This window comes from Pristiophorus japonicus, chromosome 20 (assembly GCF_044704955.1).
Source record: "Pristiophorus japonicus isolate sPriJap1 chromosome 20, sPriJap1.hap1, whole genome shotgun sequence".
Classification (NCBI taxonomy): domain Eukaryota; kingdom Metazoa; phylum Chordata; class Chondrichthyes; family Pristiophoridae; genus Pristiophorus; species Pristiophorus japonicus.
The window spans coordinates 20835440-20860387 of NC_091996.1; the positions used below are offsets into that span (position 1 = coordinate 20835440).

General features: G+C 46.5%; 1 protein-coding gene across 1 annotated transcript in view; it reads left to right on the forward strand.

Moving 5' to 3' along the window:
• Positions 1 to 17235: 17235 nt before the first annotated feature.
• The window catches only part of c5 (complement component 5), a 167211-nt gene continuing 159498 nt past the window's right edge, over positions 17236 to 24948 (forward strand). Inside the window, exons 1-2 of the mRNA XM_070862594.1 lie at positions 17236 to 17300; positions 18002 to 18194. Coding sequence (XP_070718695.1) covers positions 17236 to 17300; positions 18002 to 18194 — 258 coding nt within the window. The remainder of the gene's footprint in view (positions 17301 to 18001; positions 18195 to 24948) is intronic.

Sequence of the window (24948 nt, forward strand, 5' to 3'; positions counted from 1 at the left end):
CTCTGGCTCGTCTGTGTGCCTCAGCTTTGTTTGATCCATGTGTTTCCTGCAAGTTTGCCCATTCTTGAGTTTAATAACAAATACTCTGTTGCCTTCATTGGTCATGACCGTGCCAGCGATCCATTTGGGACCTTGACCATAATTCAACACATATACAGGATCATTAACAGAAATCTTGCGTGACAAAGTTGCGCGATCGTGATACCCTTGTTGACTCTGTCTTCTGTATTCAACATGATCACTTAAATCCGAGTGGACAAGCGATAACTTGGTCTTAAGACCTCGTTTCATCATGAGTTCAGCAGGCGAGACCCCTATGTGTGTGTATGAGGTCTTGTCCTGTAACTCAGCAGTATACAAGACAAGCAGGTCTGCAGTGACCCTTGGGTTACTCTCCTCATGCTTTGCTTGATAATTTGAATTGCACGTTCAGCTTGCCCGTTGGATGCAGGCTTGAATGGTGCTGACCTTACATGTTTTATGCCGTTAAGTTTTACAAACTCCTGAAACTCCTGACTGGTGAAGCACAACCCATTGTCACTCACCACTATGTCAGGCAGACCACGCGTCACGAACATGATAGTGAGATTCTCTATGGTTGCCGTGGATGTACTGGATGACATGATTATGCATTCTATCCACTTCGAATAAGCATCCACCACCACTAAAAACATCTTGCCCAGGAAGGGACCTGCAAAATCTACATGGATCCTGGACCAAGGTTTGGATGGCCATGACAACAGACTCAGCAGCGATTCTGCTGGTGCTTTGCTGAGCTGCATGCAGGTGTTGCACTGATGCACGCATGCTTCCAGCTCAGAATCAATTCCTGGCCACCAGACGTGGGACCTGGCGATGGCCTTCAACATCACTATACCAGGATGTGTGCTGTGTAACACATGCACAAACTTCTCTCTCCCTTTCTTAGGCAGTACAACTCGATTTCCCCACAATATGAAATCTGCTTGAATAGACGGTTCGTCCTTGCGACGAATGTACAGTTTGGCCCCTCGCACATTTGCTTAGGTATGGCAGACCGATCCCCTTTGAGGATGCAATCCTTTACCACCAATAATATCGGGTCCTGGCTGGTCCAGGTCTTAACTTGTTGAGCCATGACAGGGGTACCTTCACGCTCAAAAGCATCCATGATTAACATTAAATCTGCCGGTTGTGGCATTTCCACCTCCGGTGTGGGCAATGGCAACCGGCTCACAGCATCGGCACAATTCTCTGTGCCAGGTCTGTGGCGAATGGCATAATCATAGGCAGATAATGTCAGCGCCCAACTTTGGATGCGGGATGAAGCTTTGGTATTGATACCTTTGCTCTCGGAAAACAACGAAATGAGCGGCTTGTGATCGGTCTCTAATTCAAACCTCAGACCAAACAGGTGTTGATGCATCTTTTTAACACCATACACACATGCTAAAGCTTCTTTTTCTACCATACTGTAGGCTCTTTCTGCTTTAGACAAACTTTTGGATGCATACGCGACAGGTTGAAGTTTCCCCGACTCGTTGGCTTGTTGTAACACGCAACCAATTCCATATGACGATGCGTCACAGGCCAAAATTAAACGTTTACATGGGTCATAATGTACCAGCAACTTGTTCGAGCAAAGCAGATTGGTGGCTTTCTCGAAAGCTCTGTCTTGCAATGCGTCCCAAATCCAGTTGTTGCCTTTTCTCAATAGCATGTGCAGCGGTTCAAGTAAGGTGCTCAATTTAGGTAGGAAGTTACCAAAGTAGTTGAGTAGACCAAGGAACGAATGCAGCTCCATCATGTTCTGTGGCTTGGGTGCATTCTTGATGGCTTTGGTTTTCACACCAGTAGGTCTGACGCCAACAGTGGCGATTTTCCTCCCGAGGAATTCGACCTCCGGTGCCATGAAGACGCACTTTGAGCATTTAAGTCTGAGTCCCACTCTGTCCAAACACAGAAGAACCTCTTCCAGGTTGTTCAGATGTTCCTTGGAGTCACAACCGGTGATCAGGATGTCATCATGAAACACGACGGTTCTGGGAACGGACTTCAATAGATGTTCCATATTCCTCTGGAATATTGCTGCAGCTGAGCGAATTCCAAATGGGTACCTGTGGTAAATAAACAGTACTTTGTGCGTGTTAATGCACGTAAGTCTCTTTGACATCTCGACCAATTCCTGCGTCATATAGGCCAACGTCAAGTCCAGTTTTGTGAACGACTTCCCTCCGGCTAGTGTCGCAAACAAGTCATCAGCCTTTGGTAACGGGTACTGATCTTGTTTCAAAACCCTGTTGATCGCGGCCTTGTAGTCTCCACAGATTCTGACTGTGCCATAACTTCTCAGCACAGGAACAGTGGGGCTGGTCCATTCATGAAATTCGACCGGTGATATGACCCCTTCACGCTGGAGTCTGTCCAGTTCAATTTTGACCTTTTCCCTCATCATATATGGCACTGCCCGAGCTTTATGATGGACGGGTCTTGCATCTGAGTCCACGTGGATCTGCACCTTGGCTCCCGTGAAGTTGCCGATACCCAGTTCGAACAGCAAGGGGATCTTGCTCAATACTTGGGCACATGTATCTTCCTCCGACGACAACGCCTTTCTGTCATTCCAGTTGCATTTGATTTTCTCCAACCAGCTCCTGCCGAGCAGCGTTGGGCCATTGCCTGGAACAATCCACAGCGGTAACTCGTGAACCGCACCGTTATACGACACATTAATTTGTGCACTGCCAATCACCTTTATCAGTTCTTTGGTGTACGTACGCAGCTTGGCGTTGACAGGGCTCAGCCTGGGCCTCGCAGTCTTAGTATCCCACAGCTTATTAAATGCCCTCTCGTTCATGATCGATTGACTCGCCCCTGTGTCCAGCTCCATCGATACCGGTATCCCGTAACCTTCACATTAATCAAAATTGGTTTATTCTTGGTTATGAAAGAGTACAGTCCATACACTTCCTCCTCTGGCATCTCGGATTGCGTATCCGGTTCCGCGCTAATCTGACTCTCATCCTCCACGTGGTGTGTCACAGCTCGCTTGCTCATCTGCGGACACTTGCGCTGGAGATTCCCCACTCTCAGACAGCCTTTGCAACTATATTGCTTAAATCGGCGCTGCTGATGGCGATGATTTCCCCCACAATGCCAACACGGAGAAGTCGGATACATTCCCGCTGGCGGACTTTGGGCAGCCACAGGTTTCGCAAACGCAGCCGGATAGGCCCTGCTATGTACCGCGCTGCTTAATGCTGAATCATTCGCGAACGCAGCTGGATAGGCCCTGCCATGTGCGGCTCTGCCGAACGCCGAATCAATCACATTTACAGTACTTGCCGAGGTTCGGTTCTTCACCAATACTTGCTTTAAGCTCCTGTCCATCGTCATACATGATTGAGCGATCTGGATGACCCTTTTGTAAATCCAACTCCTCCATTGCCAGAAGTTTGCACAGGATCACCTCATGGTTGATACCGGTAAGTCCCACAACCAACACCGTCCCGAACTTGCACGGTCCGGCTAGACGTCTCAGGTCGGCAACGAATTCCGCCGCGCTCTGGCCATCCGATCGAACGTGTGTATAAAACCTGTATCTCGAGATGATGATGCCGTCGTCTGGCTTGAGGTGCTCCCGTATCAATGTACATAACTCCTCTTACGTTTTCTCTGTTGGATCACTAGGCATGAGTAGATTCTTTATCAGACCGTAGATTTTTGAACTGCACACAGTGAGGAACACTACATCGTCGATCCCCTTCATTTTTTTGGCCATGAAGTACTGATTGAAACGGTTCACAAAGTCTTCCAAATCTTCTCCCTCCACAAATCGCTCTAAAAATCCAATCGTGCTCATTTTGCACAAAGGTTTTTGTATTCTCGTCGCCAAATGTTATGTATGCAATAAAGGTACAAACTGAGTACTGTTTAACCGAACAAGGTACAAACTTGTCTCTGCTTTATTATGGCCCAAATTGCCTGACTCACAAAATGGCTGGCCTTTTATACCAGAGCAGCACCATGTGCGTGCTACTCAGTGGCCTCCAACAATGACACCATCTGGTGGCTACAAACAGCATGTACATACATGACAGGCAGTCTTTGGCCAGTGACTCCCAGGTGTCAGTAGAGATGTTGCACTTTATCAGGGAGGCTTTGAGGGTGTTCTTGTAGCATTTCCGCTGCCCACCTTTAGCTTGTTTGCCGTGAAGGAGTTCCGAGTAAAGCTCTTGCTTTGGGAGTCTCGTGTCTGGCATGCAGACAATGTGGCCTGCCCAGCGGAGCTGATCAACTGTGATCAGTGCTTCAATGCTGGGGATGTTGGCCTGGTCGAGGACGCTAATGTTGGTGCGTCTGTCCTCCCAGGGGATTTGTAGAATCTTGCAGAGACATCGTTGATGGTATTTCTCCAGCGACTTGAGGTATCTACTATACATGGTCCATGGGCTAGACTTTACACTTTTGTGCAGATCGCCCAAAAATGGGCGTCATTTCCGGCATGGGCGATAAAAATGGGTTTTCAGATCGCCGGCTTGTCGCCCATTCTCAAAGCCCCTAGTCTCCATTTTTTAAATTAGACGTTACCGCGAGCAATATGAAATGGGCGATAGCGTTAAATCTCTCTGACCTTCTGCCGTAAAGCGTCACCATCCTTAGCAATGGCTTGGCAATACTCGATTCCTGCATTCAGGAGATTAAGGGGCATCATGACATGTGTATAAGAGGAGACAGAGAGAGAGGGAGCTGAGAGGGACTGAAGGCATGTGTGGGTGTGGTGTTGCTGCTTTGGGAGGAAGGAGGGAGAGTTTAGAGCTTTGTAGCAAATTGGGGAGAAAAAATTAGCTGTTACCAGCCACATATTTGCCCGAATTTGGCCTATAATGGAGGGAGAGGAAGAGGCGACACAGCGCGCTGTGAAGACTGACGCTGGCGAGAGCAGTGAGCTGGGAGAGGAGCACATTGGAGGCCGCAAAAGAGCGAGGAGGTTCTTGGACGAGGCAAATGCCTCCCTCCTGCAGGAGGTCGAGTTACGCCGGGGTGATTTGACACAGGGAGGGCATGGGAAACCGACTCCAAAGGCCTACCAGAAGATATGGACTGAGATAGCAGAGGTGGTCTTGTCGGCGACCAACGAGGTGCATGAGGGCAACCAATGCCGCAAACGATGGAACGACCTTGTGGGATCCGCAAGAGTAAGTATTACATTTATTTACATGTACTTATATATTTATATAATTTGAATTGTAAGAGTCATGATTGACTATAATCAGATGTAAGGTGTTTCATTTTACCAGGGATGTTGTACTCAAAGCCTGCGGTCACGGCTTACGTCTTTAGGTAAAGAATGATAATTATCATAATAATTATGATTACATCTGTCGGTTATGTGTTGTAGCAGTCTCTGTGACAGTACCTAGCAATGATATCACACAATGATCTCATGCCATGTCGTCCTGTCACCTTTTACAGAGGAAGCTATTAATGATTAGGTCCACGCAGAGGCAAACGGATGGGGGGACCACCAGTCATCAGCAACATCACAGACATCGAGGAGCGGGTGCAGTGGGGAGGCACCCCCGGATGGCCACGGAAGCAGCTGCAGACCCTGAAGTGATACCATGTGAGTAAAGTGTACACCATTGCGTCATGTAAAGTCAATTGATGCCACAACCACTCATATCTGAACAATAATATATGATAGATGGTTTCGAAAACTGTCCTATAAATAATGCTGCCCTAATGAAAATCATGGCAATGCACAATATGTTGATGGTCATGAAATGTGATGTCTGTGATGATTTTGACAGTGGTGGTGCTTTTGTTGTGCATATGCTGTGTGTAGTGCTGGAATCACCTTGTGACCCTTGTCATGTTTGTAACTACAATGTAACACCACTGTATTATTGTACACACTCAACTTAGATGCACACCTTGACCACAGGGGGTGAACTTGTGGGAGACACTCCTTACCTGATCACACAGGTATGTAAAGGGAGGTCCCCCACAGGGTCATCACTTCTGGAGTCCTGTAATAAAGAGCTAAGGTCACAGAGTGGCCTTGTCCCTGGAATGTGCCTCGTGTGGTTTCATGCTGTAGCGTAAGGACTTTACATTGACGACGAGAAACGGGAATTCACGACCCACGAGAATGGCCACCGGTAGCACAGAGGAACGGTACTGTGTTGGGGAAGACTGGGACGATTTTGTCGAGAGGTTTCAGCAAAGCTTCGTAACTAAAGACTGGCTAGAGGATGCAGCGGCCGACAAGCGACGGGCTCATTTCCTGACCAGCTGCGGGCCAAAGACTTATGCGCTCATGAAGGACTTACTGGCACCCAAAAAGCCGTTGGACAAAACCTTTGAAGAGCTCAGTAAATTAATCGGGGAGCACCTCAAACCGGCGAGCAGCATACACATGGCTCAACACAGATTCTACACCCACCGCCGTCGTGAAGGACAGAGCATACTGGACTTTGTAGCGGACCTCCGGCGTTTGGCCAGCCTCTGTAAGTTCACAGATGCCTGCAGGGGGGAGATGCTAAGGGACTTCTTCATCGAGGGTATCGGTCATGCGGGAATTTTTCGCAAATTAATTGAGACCAAGGACTTGACCTTGGAAGCAGCAGCGTTGTTAGCTCAAACTTTCATGGTGGGGGCGGAAGAGATGAAAATGATTTACGCGCGCAATTCTGCCTCTAACGCGGCGATGGGTCAGGGAGTCAACATCATAAATGTTACTCAGAGCCCCGCAGGCAGGCATGGGCAGTCCGACATTTACCTGGCAGCAATAGATCCCAGAGCAAGATCTCAACAGAGACAATGGCAGGCTGAACGGACGTTCACGCCGTCACAGTGGACAATGCGGCCCGGGATGGGGCCATTGACACCCACTAATAGGGTACTTAACAGCAGTGAAAGGGACAGTCAGCGCGGAATTCCTGGTCATAGTCCCTTTGTCCCCAACAATGGAAACTTTAACTCCTACTGGAGGTGTGGGGGAAAACACTCAGCCAGATCTTGCAGATTCCAATATTTTGTCTGCAGAATCTGCAATCTCAGTGGCCATTTAGCTCGAATGTGCAGAAAACCTGCAACCAGACTGATATATGAGACAGATGAACCAGAAGAGGGTTCTGTGAGGCAGGATGACTTTTGGGGCAAATCGATTGACGCTGAAGTTCAGCGGGTCCATACGGCGATTATTCACAGTTCAAACACCAAAACGCCACCAATGATGATGAGAGTTTTGTTGAACAGCATCCCAGTATGCATGGAGCTGGACTCTGGGGCCAGCCAGTCAATCATGGGCGTTCAGCAATTTGAGAAGCTATGGCCACTCAAAGCCAGTAGACCCAAATTAGAACGTATTGAGACACAATTACGGACTTACACCAAGGAAATCATTCTGGTGCTAGGCAGTGCAATGATGGCTGTCACACACAATGGGTTAGTGAACCGGCTGCCACTCTGGATTCTCCCTGGCAATGGTCCTGCTCTGTTGGGGAGGATCTGGTTAGATGAGATGAACTGGAAATGGGGGGATGTTCACGCAATGTCCTCGGTGGAGCGAAGTTCATGCTCACAAGTCCTACAACAATTCGAGTCACTATTTCAACCAGGCATCGAGACTTTCAAAGGCTCTAAAGTAGTGATACACATCACCCCGGACGTCAGGCCAGTGCACCACAAAGCCAGAGCGGTGCTGTGTGTGATGCCGGAGAAAATCGAGAGCGAATTGGACCGGCTGTTGCGAGAGGGCATCATCTCGCCTGTGGAATTCAGCGACTGGGCGAGCCCCATCATTCCCATTCTAAAAGCGGATGGCTCTGTTAGGATCTGTGGCGACTACAAGGCCACCATCAATCGGGTGTCCCTACAAGACCAATACCCGCTCCCAAGAGCGGAGGACCTCTTCGCCACGCTGGCAGGCGGCAAGCTGTTCACCAAGTTGGACCTCACTTCAGCCTATATAACCCAGGAACTGGCCGACGAATCCAAACTACTGACCACCATCACCACGCACAAGGGACTGTTTGCGTATAACAGGTGCCCGTTTGGCATTCGATCAGCAGCTGCGATTTTTCAACGCAACATGGAAAGCCTGTTCAAATCCATTCCTGGAACGATCATATTCCAGGACGACATCCTCATCAAGGGTCGAGACACCGAGGAACACCTCCACAACCTGGAGGAGGTGCTACGCCGACTGGACCGGGTAGGCCTGCGACTCAAGAAGTCTAAATGCGTGTTTTTAGCTCCTGAGGTTGAACTTCTGGGCAGGAGGGTTGCTGCAGATGGGATTCGGCCCACCAAATCCAAAACAGAGGCGATTCGACGAGCACCTAGGCCCTGCAACACATCGGAGCTGCGTTCATTCCTGGGACTGTTGAACTATTTCGGGAACTTTCTGCCGAACTTCAGCATGTTGTTGGAGCCGCTACATGTGCTCCTGCGTAAAGGTTGCAATTGGTTTTGGGGGGATAGTCAGGAACGGGCTTTTGATCGGGCGCGAAACCTACTTTGTTCAAACAAATTGTTGACCCTGTACGACCCCTGTAAACGTTTAGTTCTGAATTGTGATGCATCGTCCTATGGGGTTGGGTGCGTGTTGCAGCAGCGTAATGCTGAGGGTCAGCTACAACCTGTGGCTTATGCCTCCAGGTCGCTCTCTCAAGCAGAACGGGGATATGGCATGGTCGAGAAGGAAGCGCTTGTATGTGTCTATGGTGTAAAAAAAATGCATCAGTATCTCTTCGGTAGGAAGTTTGAATTAGAGACGGACCACAAGCCACTCACATCCCTGTTGTCAGACAGCAAGGCTGTCAATGCCAACGCACCAGCTCGCATACAGCGGTGGGCCCTCACGCTAGCTGCTTATGGCTACTCCACCCGGCACCGGCCCGGCACTGAAAACTGCACTGACGCACTCAGCAGGCTCCCACTGACCACCACCGAGGGGGCAGCTGAGCAAAGCGCTGAGATGGTCATGGCTGTCGATGCCTTTGACAGTGCAGGCTCCCCCATCACAGCCCGCCAGATCAAAATCTGGACAAACAGAGATCCCCTCCTATCCTTGATTAAGAAATGTGTCCTGATTGGGGATTGGGTGCCCGCACACGGAGCATGCCCTGAGGAGGTCAGACCGTTCCAGAGACGGATGGATGAGTTCTCCATTCAAGCCGACTTCCTACTATGCTGCAGCCGGGTAGTCATGCCCCAGAAGGGCAGGGAGGCATTCATCAGGGAACTCCACAGCGAGCACCCAGACATTGTGATGATGAAGGCCATTGCCCGGCCACATGTTTGGTGGCCTGGAATTGATTCGGACCTGGAACACTGTGTTCGCAGGTGCACAACCTGTGCCCAGCTGGGCAATGCCCCCAGGGAGGCCCCGCTCAGCCCGTGGCCCTGGTCCACCAAGCCATGGTCACGCATTCACGTTGACTATGCGGGCCCGTTCATGGGGAAGATGTTCCTCATTGTAGTAGATGCGTACTCGAAATGGATCGAGTGCATCATCCTGAATTCATACACGTCATCCACCACCGTGGAAAGCCTACGTGCGATCTTTGCAAACCATGGCTTGCCGGACATCCTGGTTAGTGACAATGGCCCGTGTTTCACGAGCTATGAATTCCGGGAGTTTATGTCGGGCAATGGCATCAACCACGTCAGGACTGCGCCGTTCAAGCCGGCCTCCAATGGCCAGGCGGAATGTGCAGTCCAAATCATTAAGCAAGGTATGCTCAGGATTCAAGGACCCTCCCTATAATGCCGCCTATCGCGCCTCCTGCTGGCCTATAGATCCCGCCCGCACTCGTTCACTGGGGTCCCGCCCGCAGAGCTTCTCATGAAACGGACACTCAAAACTCGGTTGTCCCTCATTCACCCAGTCCTGACCGACATAGTTGAGGGCAAGCGCAAGTCACAAAACGAGTACCATGACCGTAATTCAAGGGGGAGATGTATAGAAATAAATGATCCTGTATTTGTCCTCAATCACACCATTGGGCCCAAATGGCTTGAGGATACTGTAATTGGCAAAGAGGTGAATAGGATCATCGTGGTAAAACTCAACAATGGCCAGATATGCCATAAGCATCTGTACCAAGTAAAAAAAAAAGGTTCAGCATGGACACGGAGGAACCTGAAGCAGACCATGAGATGGAGCTCACACTACGGCCAGCGAACGTGCAACAAGAGCAATCGGAAGAATGCACAGTCCTGAGGTCAGCCCGGTCAGGCCGGAATCACCACAGGTGACAGACACTCACATCAGCGTCCAACAACCAGAGCCCCAACTGCGGCGCTCCACGAGGGAGCGTAGACCAGCTGAAAGACTGAGCCTATGATCCCAGTAAGACTTTGGGGGCGGGGGGAGGAGGGGAGGTGGAAGGTGATGTCATGTTTGTAACTACAATGTAACACCACTGTATAACTGTATACACTCAACTTAGATGTACACCTTAACCACAGGGGGTGAACTTGTGGGAGACACTCCTTACCTGATCACACAGGTATATAAAGAGAGGTCCCATGCAGGGTCATCACTTCTGGAATACTGTAATAAAAAGCTACGGTCACAGAGTGGCCTTGTCCCTGGAATGTGTCTCGTGTAGTTTCATACCGTAGAGTAAGGACTTTACAACCCTAGCACCCACTTCTCCTCTAATAACCTCATTTGTGTTTTGCAATTCAGCCAGCAGCGCGTCCCAAGGCTAGGCCACAGAGGCCAGAAGGTGGGGGCGCGGGGCCGGACTCGGCAGACGATCCTACATCTGGTGCTGAGGAGTTCCGATTCCCGCCCGTCAAACCGCTAGGTCTGTTCTCTACGGATGAGAGCGCCGACTTTGAGGAATCTGCATCGCCAGGCTCCAGAAGGCATTCCATCTCAAGGCCATCTAGTGCTCCTCCGGCCATTCCCGCCTCCACTCTGGAGGTACCGGGCCCAAGCACCTCACCACAGGGCACCCCATTTGTCCCCAGGACGGCGCCGACCCCGCGGAGGTTTCTTGGACACGACAGGTCTGCTTCACGAGCGCCAAATTAGAGTCGAGAGATGGTAAAGTTGTCCAGGAGAACTGTCGACATAGGTGACCAGATCCTCAATGCACTGGGGGGCAAATCCCGACGGCTGGCCACTGTGAGAGCGCAGGCCCGCATTTCTGAATTCTTTGCTTCAGCGCGGTCTGGAGATCGAAAGAGTTGAGAGTTGGAAGATTGAAGTTTGGATTAAAAAACAGGAAGATTGGATTAAAAGAGGCTGCTAATCGATCGGAGCCACCTAACCAATCAAATGTGACTTTCTGATCACCTGGATGTTTACCGTACTTCATGGTGGGAGTCGATTTATGGCAGTGAGACTTGGCTTTGGGATAATGAGTAGCTGGTCATTGTCTGTATGTCTGTATTTGAGTGCACCTTGTTACTATGTGAATAAAAGTAATTCATGACATTGTCTGTATTTGATTACCTTGTTACTATTTGATGGCATCTGTATATTAAATAATCTGGTTTGTGTAAAATAATTCAGAAAGCAATTAGCCGTGTTTGTCTAAATGCAAAGAAATAAGAGTTCAAGTGCTTTTTAGGTATAAAGGGATGGAACGGGCTTTTGTCACACACACACACGGACACCAGTGACACTGGAATCTCGAAAGGTGTGTCACCGCTTGGAGAGCTGCCTTTGCAAGCAGAGAGTTTGTTTAGTATGAATGCCTAACTAAAAGACCCGATCCTGCCTTTACTACAACTGAGTGTGTGCGTAAGTCGACGTTTAAAGCAACAAAGCGAAACGAGCGAGACAGCCCTTACAACAGCCACCATCTACGGCACCACGATTGAGTACGTTCCACGGATGGCGGAGGCCCCGGAGACGATAGCCAGGAACACTGTTGGTACAGGCCTCCCAGTGGTCCCAGAGCGCGGCACTCCAACCTTAGGTTCCACATCACCACTGCCAACGACAGATGAGAGGCAGGACCAAAATCCTGCTTCTGGATCCGAGAATGTTCCCACCTCGGCACCTCCAGCTCCCGTACCCGTGCAACCACCGGCTCTGCTTTCATCGCCCCCCCAATGAGGCACCGCCTGAGGAGCTCCTCGGCCAGGCGGAGTGGAGCGAGGAGGGGAAGGGGTAGAGGTGGGGAGGAGAAGGGGAGGGGGAAAGGAAAGTGAGGTGCATGTCCGTAGGTGATGGCTGTGTTATATCTCCATCTGGGTGTATGCAATTTGTTGTAATGTATGGGGAGAGGGGGCCACCCTTCTGCTTTGCATTTGTGTTCTGTGTTGCTGGACATGTTGACCATTTGATTGATGGCCCTAGGTCAGCGTCCAGCCCCTTATCCTCCTCTTCCTCTCTCTCCTGAGGGGGACCATCAGTCCATTCTGGCAATTCTTGTCCCCTCCTGATAGCCAGGTTGTGCAGCATAGAGCACATGACCACAAATTGAGCTACTTGCTCAGGGTTGTATTGTAGCTCCCCTCTTGAGTGCTCCAGGCATCTAAAGCGCTGCTTAAGCACAATAATTGTTTTCTGGACCACATTGCGTGTGGCTCTGTGCCTCTCGTTGTATCGCTTCTCGACCTCGGTGTGGGTGTCATGTAGGGGGGTCATCAGCCAGGTGGTTAGGCCATACCGGTTGTCACCATGCATCCAGCACTGTCCTTGTGGCTGACTGTCAAACATGTCAGAGACAGCGGTCTCACGCAGGATGTGAGCCTCATCGAAGCTGCCCGGACCTTTGGCATTCACTGCCATTATTATCTGGTTGTGGCCGACAACTAGTTGGACCTTCAGCGAGTGATATCCTTTTCTGTTGTGATAAAGCTCTGGGTCCTGAGAAGGTGCCCGCATGGCGATGTGAGTACACGGTATTGCTCCCTGCACCTTGGGGAACTTAGCAATGTGGTAGAATGCTCCAATCCTGTCAGTCTGAGCCTCCATGATCATGGGGAAGCTGATAAAGTCCATCCTACGCACGTACAGGGCCTCCGTGACCTGTCTAATGCAGCGATGTGTAACATGGTGAGACAGAGGGGAAATATCAACCGCGGAGGCCCGAAAGGAACCGGACGACAGTGCCGCGGTGACCTTGACCTCGACAGACAGTGATGTCCTGAAGGTGATGGCAGGCTGCAGATCTGCCCTGATGAGCTGGCATAATTCAGTGATCACCACTTTGTGGAAGCGCAGTCTCTGAAGGCAAATGTTCTCGGACACGTCGAGGTAAGACCTCTTCTCCCTTTAAGTGCAGGGTGTGTATGGTCTGGACTTCCTCCTCAGTCTGGCACACCTTAGCTTGAGCACATAATGGTGTGCATTAGACATTGTGCCATTTGTACTCTGCAGCATCTGTGTAGTAATCGATGCAAGCTGAGAAATGGCTGGCCCCATTCCAATAAAAGTATAATACCGATTGATCAGAAGTAATAATGTCAACACTAAAAGTCACCAACCGTAAAACTCAATCGTCCACAGTCTGAAAAGATGTCTGTTGAGATGGTCACTTCACCTGAGAAGAACTCCAGAGTCAATCTAAACTCTCCCGAAGTTGAAGCAGCCTTTTCAATGAAGCCACTTGTGATTTGAAAAATGGCGCCCACACCACTGTGATTAGTTCAGAACAGTTCCACTTTTTCAGAGCAGTGTTTTTGGCGAGCGATATTGTGGGCGAGATGGTGAAAGTGACCCTGGGCGATATACTGGGCGTTAGTTTTGGCAAATTTGATCTTTACGACAAAAGAAGTGGGCGGTCGGTATTATTGAATCTCGGCATTAATTACGTGTCGAAAGTAACGCTGGGTGATATTATGTGCGTTGGTTTCGCCCATTCTAATGATTCCGCCCCAAAAAAGTGGGCGGGCGGTATTATTTTTTCCCGGCGTTACATACATGCCGAAAGTAACGCTCGGCGATAAGTATCCGAAAAATGGACATCAGTTTCCATTTTGTAGCTAAATGGACGATATCTGGGCATTACACCTCATTTCAACAGTAAAATGGATGTTAAGTGGGCGTTATGCATGCAAAAATAATGGAAAATCTAGCCCCATGTCTCTGAGCCATACAGGAGGGCGGGTATTACTACAGCCCTGTAGACCATGAGCTTGGTGGCAGATTTGAGGGCCTTGTCTTCGAACACTCTTTTCTTCAGGTGGACGAAGGCTGCGCTGGCACAATGGGGGCGGTGCTGAATCTCGTAACTGCAGCATTGAACAACATCAACTTAGAAAAGTTGTCTGCCTACTTGGCAAACATGGACTGACAGAATTACTTGGGTTTCAGGAATAAAATATATATGTCATGTTGGAGAAAGTGTGGAGATTGTTGACTCACAAAGCTAGACAAATGTAAGGGGTTCTGGGGAGTGTTGTGCCTTGGGTGTCTCTCTCTGGGCTTCTGCCCTCACAGCTTATGCCTGGCCTGTGAGGTATCCTGAGTGCTGCAAGAGCACTCCTGGAGAGACTGTGTCCACAGCTTATGAAGGGGGTTTTGAGATTTGTGCATCCCCACAGCTTATGACTAGCCTGTGAGGCACCTGTGAGTGTCAAACACTCCTAACCCCTTTCTTCCCTAGCCTGTGGCACACAGTTGAGCGTTTTCGAGGCGCTCCTGGCTTCCCTTACACTGTTCTGACACAAGAGATCAGGAGATGTAATACAACAGAACTGAGACGAGGCGATTCCAAGGGGAACTTTAAGCTTCCAATTTATTTGACAAGGTGCATCTCAACAAACAGCAATACACCAACAAAACAATCCCCCTAAATCCCACTAAACGGACACAACGAAAATTTTTACACAAGTTTAACAGCAGTGCAATGTCCAACCTCCCACCTTCCTGACCTAACTGAGTTGGGAGTTCTGGGGACCAGAGATTATACTCACCACAGCCTTTACAGTCTTTCCAGGTCAAAACGCGATTTCGGGGTTCTCTTTTTGCTATCATCAGGATCCTGAAGTTACTTTTTCGGTTGTGATTTTCTTGGAAACTTGGTTGTTGTTGCGTCTTGTTGTTGCTGTGGATCTACCCGAGTCCAGCTCTCAGGGGAAGATCCTTGTGGAAAAAGAAAAGGTTCAGTCTCTATTAGTGAAAGGAGGCTGAACTGATGCCGTCTCGGGATGGTGGTTTGCTTCTTCTGTCTTCAGTGTCTTCGGACACTGGCCTTCCTTCTGTGTCGAAAGGCTGACTGCTTGCTGGAACATGAGAACGGAACAACTTGTCGCGGCAGAAACCTCTTCTTATATCCAGTTATCCAGCCAGACTTTCGTGCTGAAATAAATCCTTCCCATTGGTGGGCTTGTGATTTTTGAAAAATGCAGCAGTGTTAGATTTTGCGAGGTTTTTCCACTGGCCATCTCTGATGTTAACCTAATCAAGGGTTGAGTAGGTGTTAATTGGGTTGGCAGGGTGTGGCCCTCGGTTTGTTTTGGGTTCCCTAGTTTTCTTAAAGCCTGCATAATATCCCTCCATAGTGTAAACGTGGGGGAGATAATAGCCCGGTATCGGTAATGAGTCAGTCCCGACTTTTCGAGCAAGGGCACTCCCATTGGCTTGGAGTCCCTTGCTTCGGGCTGACTCTGTCCCACCATTGGCCCTCCGGTGTCCTCCCCCTGTCCAATCACTGCCCTGGCAAGGCCACAATGTCTTGGTTTCAATCCACATCTGGTTCTGGGTTCCCTCTTCCTTCCAGGACACTGGCCTGCTGTATTATTGCAGCACAGACAGATCCCACAACCCTTTTCCTGGGTAAAATGAGGGCTTTTAGCCCTCCCCGACACAAAGAAAAGTAACTACCAAATACTTGATAAACTATATTTAAATATGCATTAACACATAAAACAGAGAAGGTGCATACTGAAAAATGAGGAAGTACATAGAAGTTAGTCAATAGGACTTCTGTACACATATGTCACAATTTAGTAAACAGTGCAGAAACCATTAGCAAATGTCTCTGTAAATTATGGAAATTATCTGGATATCTCCCACAACTATATATGCAGTAACACTTCTGGCTGGTATACAATCTTTTAAATAGCTGTGGATAGAGTAGTCTTAGTATAAAGGCTACCTTCATCTCCGATAGGAATCCTGGGATTTCACAGCTAAATGTTCCAATAGAATGTGGGAAATCCATCCGGCCTCAACACGAAGCCCCCTTGCGTTGCTAGAGTTTGGTCCCTGGATTTATCAGGCAAATGTGTTGGTCGAGAGTCCAGAGGTGATCGAGATTCTGCTGCTCATGTGAAAGTGTTTTTTTATTTTCTGGGTCCAATTATGAATTATTCCACTTTAAGGACTGTGCAATAATCTGTTCCAGTTTGTATCTGATGCAAAAAGTAAATTAACAATTTTTAAGAACATTATTTAATTGTCGGTGAGATACAATAGAAAGCCACGTGTATTTGTATAAAGTGATTTTTATATTTTTAAAAGAATTTCCAAATACATCCACAGTGGTTGTGATTTTCATGTGTTAAAATGGGCCCAGCTATTCCCGGATTCAGGGGCAAATTGATTGGAATATTTGGCCGCCCAGCACACTCCCGAGCCCACACTGCGATACGTGCGCGCACTAGATCCGTGCAGCAGAGCTGGTCTCCAGTTGTCTTGGGTAATCCTTGCCACTGGACCAAGACCGAGCTCTGTTAAGCCCGTGTGGTGGCTGGTGTGCAACGACCACCCCATGTTAAAAAAATCCACGCACAGGCATCTTCCACCCTTCAGGGTGTAGTTCGGGTCCTTCATTGAAACACCTGTGAACTCGTCTTTTTTTTGGCGTGGAAGCAAGTCATCCTCATTTCGAGGGACCGTCTATGATGATGATGATGATGATGCTACCTTCTATCCAAAATTAAACATCAAAAACAAAAAAATAAACTGCCATTTAAAAAGAATTCTGTAATAATTAAAGAAAACACAGATCTGATACAATTCTATACAGCAAAAGGTTAGTCATCATTAAATTGTGGCCGTAGCACTTTCCTGCACATTCAATACAGATGTGCTTGACCCCTTAATTGTTTTCACAATTTTTGTAAAGTTAAAGGAAGAACATATACTGTTTAATAATTCACAAAAAGTCTTACTCAATCCCTAATGTTAGCACCACCAGATTCATTTATTATTAACCTAAAATAAATAATGACATAATTCACCAATAAACTCAGATACATGGTACCAAGTATAACCTTTGATTTGACGCAGCTTTTTCATTCACTTTGCAATGCTTTAGAAAGCATCTGAATATGAAACTTCTTTTCATTATTAGTTTCGTAGCTCTATTTCGAAGCAGTTATGGGCAAGAACGCACGTAAGCACTTTATTTTAAAGCTCCTTTATAAATTATTCTTATTTTGTGAATAATATACTTCCCAAAAATAGTAATCACTGAATTGGATTTTTTGTTGTATTGATATTAATTTCAAACCTACATTTCTAGTGTTCCTTTAACTTTAAGAATGTGCATTTCAAAACCAGTCTTTGCTTAATTGTTTTTACTTGAAAGCTACAAAATAATTTCAGCAATTTTGTAGAACATGAAACAGAATGAAGCCTTGAGATCAGAATGTGTTCTGAAATGTAAACACTTCAAAATTTCAAATCTTTTCGAATAACATTTATTCATCTGAATGTATAGAATTGTGTCTGCATAAGTATAGAAAGATCTTTAAGTTTTGTTAATCTAAGAATGTCACAGTTATGCTAATGTACTATAATAGATATAGGATTTTATTTTCAACTGTTCATCTTTTGAAGCAAGTTGCAGAGGTGCTTTGTAATTTTCACAAAAGTGCAATAAAATTCTAACCGTCAAAAATTAGCATGGGCATATTTTCTATGTAAATGTGCCTGAATGATGTAGTATCACATACATGTGTAGAATTCACCCCTTCTTTTCCATTATACTATGAAAGTGCAGTTGACTTGCATCGTAGTTGAATGCATTTGTTGGCATGTTGTTTTGACTGATTAGCTATATCTGATAAATTAAATTTGACTATCTTTTTGTAGTTACCTTGTTACAGCACCTAAGATCCTTCGAGTTGGAGCATCTGAGACTGTGGTGTTTCAAATATTTGGATATACAGAACCATTATTTATATCAATCCACCTAGTAAGCTACCCAGATAGAGGAAAGATTTTTGACAAAGGAAGCGTTGAAGTAAATGAAGGAAATGGATTTCAGGGATCTGTGAGGCTGACTGTAAGTCTGTTTTCTCATTGCTTTGAATCATTAAGGAAAACTATAATCATATGCTTTGTGATATCTCCTTTGAATCCTTGCGAAATTTGATCTGATTTATTATTTTATGACAACCTGAAAATTGCAAGTTCAGACTTGTGATCCTTCTGACTTAAATGTGAGTAAATAAGAGATTCAGAATAAAACACATTGCCCACCCAGTGATGCAAAGCACATGGTGACTTCTGGGCATGTGTTGTTGCCATGTTGTCTGCTGTGCCTACGCCACCAAGGAAACTTTTTATTTGTTTTTACTCTCTACGGCGATCCTTATGAGCAATACCTGCCTCTTCATTTTTCACTGTCTTGAATATTTGCACCTCTTTCTTTCCAACAGCCAGTGTCATTGATCCAGATACAGTATTACATATGCAGATAATGCTGTCCATAAATTATTCTACCTATTCTTACTAGTTTGTGATTTGTATCACAGCATGAAGACTAGGGACATACTTGCCAGCAACTGTGATAATATTTTAAAGTAAACTGTTTGTATAACGTTAATACAAAATTTCTTTAAATAACCACTTTATAGTTCAGCATTGTTTACCAATTGAGGCAAAATTGGGGTCTGAGATGCACGTGCATACTTCTGATAGGAAGTGTGCTGAATGGCATCTTGGTAAAGGGGTTTGTGTGCACGCACCCAACGACTGCCGGCAGCATGTAGAGCAGGTTATGATGTCAATCAGCGCGCAACACTGATTAACATCAGCGCTGCCGTTTTCAAATGCCACGCTCCACCTCACACAGCAGAACACACGTTAAATGAAATGAAGGACCCCTCACCAGCGCTATTTAAAGTGATCATGAAACACACAGGTTACTTGCTGGATTATTTCTTCTGGCTTCTGGTGCAATTGTATGCATTTTTTGGCGATTTCGTATGCTTGTCTAAAGTTTGAATAGTCTACAAGGTGTAGTCTGGCTGGTGCTGAAGTACTTTTTTGTTGATTTAAAAGCTTGTGCAACACAAGTTGCTTCCAGACATGGGTAGCCTGGTAGGGCTTCCTCTGGGAATTGAGCATAACTGGGAGAATGAAGAGAGGCCACACTGAGCAGGACAAGCTGCTAGAAGTGCAAAGAGGAGGAGCGGAGAAGGGCTTTCAGCAGGAGGCCATACTTGCTGAGGGACTTTAGGGAGCAATTCTCTTACCTCAACTTCAGCGAGAACCAACGCTTGAGACGACTTCACTTACAAAAGAGGTGATTGAAATTTGCCAACTGCTGCAGCCACAACTGCAACCTCAAAGTAGGGCAAGGATAGCATTGCCTCTCAACCCTTCTGCCAATGGGAACAGTTTCTCTCTATCTACTCTGTCCAGACCCCTCATGATTTTCAACACCTCCATCAATTCTCCTCTCACTCTTCTCTGCTCTAGGGAAAACACCCTCAGCTTCTTCAGTCTATCCATGTAACTGAAGTCCCTCATCCCTGGAATAAGTCTCGTAAATCTTTTTTGCACCCTCTCTAAGGCCTTCCTAAAGTGCGGTGCTCAGAATTGAGGCCAAATCAGTGATTTATACAGGTTCATCATAATTTCCATCCTTTTGTACTCCATGGGCCCGAATTTGGTGAAGGCCTCCACCCGCCCAAGTGCCACTCAGATGGCAGCCGAGGTCCCTGACGGTTCTTTGGATGGAGTTTTCATCACCCAGGTCTCTCAAAGGTTGGCGGGCAACAAATCTGCAAAGTACGCCGCCAATCTGGGCGGCAGCGAGCGGGAACACTCATTCTTGGCAGCAAAGGCGCTTGCTGCCCATGTGCCGCCGAGGATGGAGTCGGGCCCACAGAGGGTCGAAGAGCTGAGAATTAAAATCATCACAAAAAAAAAAATCCATCGGGAAGACCTTCAGGGGACACCAGTGAGGTAAGTCGCTGTGAAAAATTTTTTTTTTAAAGTTCACTAACTTTTTTTTCAGGATCTTCCAACTTACCATCGGGGACAGACCAGCCTCCAGCCAGCGGTCCACCTCCGTTCTGGCGCCTACTCCCACCTGCACCAATCTGGGAGCTCGGCGGGCGGGAGGTCACTTACGCCACTTGGCCGTCCGCTGACGTCAGCGGACGGTTCCTGGCAGCTCTCCCCTCCCGCCCGCTCCAGCCCACTTCGAAAGTGGCACTGGGCGGATCTTGCTGAGGAATGTCGGTGGAAGTGGGCAGCAGTCAGCGGCAAGGTGATCAAATTCGGGCCTTTAACCTCTATTCATGAAGCTTTTTTAACTGCTTTTTCAACCTGCCCTGCCATCTTCAACGATTTATGCAGATGAACTGAAATCACATCCCGTTGGCAAGGCTCCATAATTAGGTTCGATCCCTCAGGTGAGAACGAAAGAAAAGAACACTAGGAGATGCAGCCAAACCTGGGAAATTTCTCTCATCCAGTTTACAATGATCATTTTGAAAATAAAGGACACCTGATGCAAGTCCCTTGGGTGTCCTTAATTTACAGGTAGTATAATTAAACTATTGTCAATGTTAATGAACTAGATGGAAGGACATTTACTTGGCAATTGTACACGAGATATTTTAGAAATGTACCTTTTTATATAAATACTAACAGGAAACAACCAACTGGAAACCAAAAGGCCACAGTTACTGTTGAGTTTGTTACAGTATTTCAAAAAATTATTCATTGTGCAAAATGCTTGGAAATGTTTCAAATAAGGTGACATAATAAGGCGGGCATTATTTCTATTTAAAACTGCCATGATGATTCATTGCAAAATTCTGAGTGATCAGAAATTCAATAGTGTATTGATAGTTTTAGATGTATCGTGATCAGAAATCTTTTTTTTCCCCCAGAGTAAATTATACTCTCATTAGACTCTCGTTGCCAGGAAAAGACCAACAGTGTTGACTGTTCAGGTCACGATGTACTCTTAATTTTTACACAATTCTGAAAATTATTTGAAGTACCTTCCTTTCCTTCTCCATACTGTAGCTAGTTGCATAGAGGGTTTTAGTGATCATTGTTCCTGCATCAAAAATAACTGGTCACCTCCGTAATCTAAGTGTCACATGTTAATTAAAATTTCATTGTGGTTTCTTTTGATAAATACATTCTGGAAGTGATCAGATCATACATAGAAACATAGAAAATAGGTGCAGGAGTAGGCCATTCGGCCCTTCGAGCCTGCACCGCCATTCAATGGGTTCATGGCTGAACATGCAACTTCAGTACCCCATTCCTGCTTTCTCGCCATACTCCTTGATCCCCCTAGTAGTAAGGACTACATCAAACTCCTTTTTGAATAACTTTAGTGAATTGGCCTCAACAACTTTCTGTGGTAGAGAATTCCACAGGTTCACCACTCTCTGGGTGAAGAAGTTTCTCCTCATCTCGGTCCTAAATGGCTTACCCCTTATCCTTAGACTGTGACCCCTGGTTCTGGACGTCCCCAACATTAATAAGAACATAAGAACATAAGAATTAGGAACAGGAGTAGGCCATCTAGCCCCTCGAGCCAGCTCCGCCATTCAACAAGATCATGGCTGATCTAGCCGTGGACTCAGCTCCACTTACCCACCCGCTCCCCATAACCCTTAATTCCCTTATTAGTTAAAAATCTATCTATCTGTGATTTTAATACATTTAATGAACTAGCCTCAACTGCTTCCTTGGGCAGAGAATTCCACAGATTTACAACTCTCTGGGAGAAGAAATTCCTTCTCAACTCGGTTTTAAATTGGCTCCCCCGTATTTTGAGGCTGTGCCCCCTAGTTCCAGTCTCCCCGACCAGTGGAAACAATCTCTCTGCCTCTATCTTGTCTATCCCTTTCATTATTTTAAATATTTCTATAGATCACCCCTCATCCTTCTGAACTCCAACGAGTAAAGAGCCAGTCTACTCAATCTATCATCATAAGGTAACCCCCTCATCTCCGGAATCAACTTAGTGAATCGTCTCTGTACCCCCTCCAAAGCTAGTATATCCTTCCTTAAGTAAGGTGACCAAAACTGCACGCAGTACTCCAGGTGCGGCCTCACCAATACCCTATACAGTTGCACCAGGACCTCCCTGCTTTTGTACTCCATCCCTCTTGCAATGAAGGCCAACATTCCATTCGCCTTCCTGATTACCTGCTGCACCTGCAAATTAACTTTTTGGGATTCATGCACAAGGACCCCCAGGTTCCTCTGCACCTCAGCATGTTGTAATTTCTCCCCATTCAAATAATATTCCCTTTTACTGTTTTTTTTTCCCAAGGTGGATGACCTCACATTTTCCGACATTGTATTCCATCTGCCAAACCTTAGCCCATTCGCTTACCTATCTAAATCTCTCTGCAGCCTCTCTGTGTCCCCTACACAACCCGCTTTCCCACTAATCTTTGTTTCATTTGCAAATTTTGTTACACTACACTCTGTCCCCTCTTCCAGGTCATCTATGTATATTGTAAACAGTTGTGGTCCCAGCACCAATCCCTGCGGCACACCAATAACCACTGATTTCCAACCCGAAAAGGACCCATTTATCCCGACTCTCTGCTTTCTGCCAGCCAGCCAATTCTCTATCCATGCTAATAGAAACATAGAAACAAAGAAAATAGGTGCAGGAGTAGGCCATTCGGCCCTTCGAGCCTGCACCGCCACTCAATAAGGTCATGGCTGAACATGCAACTTCAGTACCCCATTCCTGCTTTCTCGCCATACCCCTTGATCCCCCTCGTAGTAAGGACTACATCTAACTCCTTTTTGAATATGTTTAGTGAATTGGCCTCAACAACTTTCTGTGGTAGAGAATTCCACAGGTTCACCACTCTCTGGGTGAAGCAGTTCCTCTGACTCCGCGTACCTTTATCTTCTGCAGTAACCTTTTGTGTGGCACCTTATCGAATGCCTTTTGGAAATCTAAATACACCACATCCATCGGTACACTCTATCCACCATGATCGTTATATCCTCAAAGAATTTCAGCAAATTAGTTAAACATGATTTCCCCTTCATGAATCCATGCTGCGTCTGCTTGATTGCACTATTCCTATCTAGATGTCCCGCTATTTCTTCCTTAATGATAGCTTCAGGCATTTTCCCCACTACAGATGTTAAACTAACCGGCCTATAGCTACCTGCCTTTTGCCTGCCCCCTTTTTTAAACAGAGGCATTACATTAGCTGCTTTCCAATCCGATGGTACCTCCCCAGAGTACAGAGAATTTTGGTCGATTATAACGAATGCATCTGCTATAACTTCCGCCATCTCTTTTAATACCCTGGGATGCATTTCATCTGGACCAGGGGACTTGTCTACCTTGAGTCCCATTAGCCTGTCCAGCACTACCCCCCTAGAGATAGTGATTATCTCAAGGTCCTCCCTTCCCACATTCCCATGACCAGCAATTTTTGGCATGCTTTTTGTGTCTTCCACTGTGAAGACTGAAGCAAAATAATTGTTTAAGGTCTCAGCCATTTCCACATTTCCCATTATTAAATCCCCCTTCTCATCTTCTAAGGGACCAACATTTACTTTAGTCACTCTCTTCACTTTTACTGTTTGTTTTTATGTTTTGCGCAAGTTTACTTTCATAATCTATCTTTCCTTTCTTTATTGCTTTCTTAGTCATTCTTTGCTGTTGTTTAAAATTTTCCCAATCTTCTAGTTTTCCACTAACCTTGGCCACCTTATACACATTGGTTTTTAATTTGATACTCTCCTTTATTTCCTTGGTTATCCATGGCTGGTTATACCTTCTCTTACCGCCCTTCTTTTTCACTGGAATATATTTTTGTTGAGCACTATGAAAGAGCTCCTTAAAAGTCCTCCACTGTTCCTTAATTGTGCCACCGTTTAGTCTGTGTTTCCAGTCTACTTTAGCCAATTCTGCCCTCATCCCACTGTAGTCCCCTTTGTTTAAGCATAGTACGCTCATTTGAGACACTACTTCCTCACCCTCAATCTGTATTACAAATTCAACCATACTGTGATCACTCATTCCGAGAGGATCTTTTATTAGGAGATCGTTTATTATTCCTGTCTCATTACACAGGATCAGATCTAAGATAGCTTGTTCCCTTGTAGTTTCTGTAACATACTGTTCTAAGAAACAATCCCGTATGCATTCTATGAATTCCTCCTCAAGGCTACCCTGTGTGATTTGATTTGACCAATCGATATGTAGGTTAAAATCCCCCATGATTACTGCCGTTCCTTTTTCACATGCCTCCATTATTCCCCTGGTTACTGTCTGCCCCACCGTGAAGTTATTATTTGGGGGGCCTATAAACTACGCCCACCAGTGACTTTTTCCCCTTATTATCTCTAATCTCCACCCACAATGATTCAACATTTTGTTCATTAGAGCCAATATCGTCTCTCACAACTGCCCTGATATCATCCTTCATTAACAGAGCTACCCCACCTCCTTTCCCTTCTTGTCTATCTTTCCGAATTGTCAGATACACCTGTATGTTTAATTCCCAGTCTTGGCCACCCTGCAACCACGTTTCAGTAATGGCCACCAAATCATACCCATTTGTAATGATTTGTGCCGTCAACTCATTTACTTTATTTCGAATGCTGCGTGCGTTTAGGTAAAGTGTTTTAATACTAGTTTTTAAACCATGATTTTTAGTTTTGACCCCTCCTGCAGCCCCTTTATATTCATACATATTGTCCCTGCCTATCACCTTGTGGTTTACACTTACCCCAGTGCTACTCTGCTCTGTTGCCTCCTGCCTTTTGCATTCTTTCTTGGGGTTCTGTTCATCTGA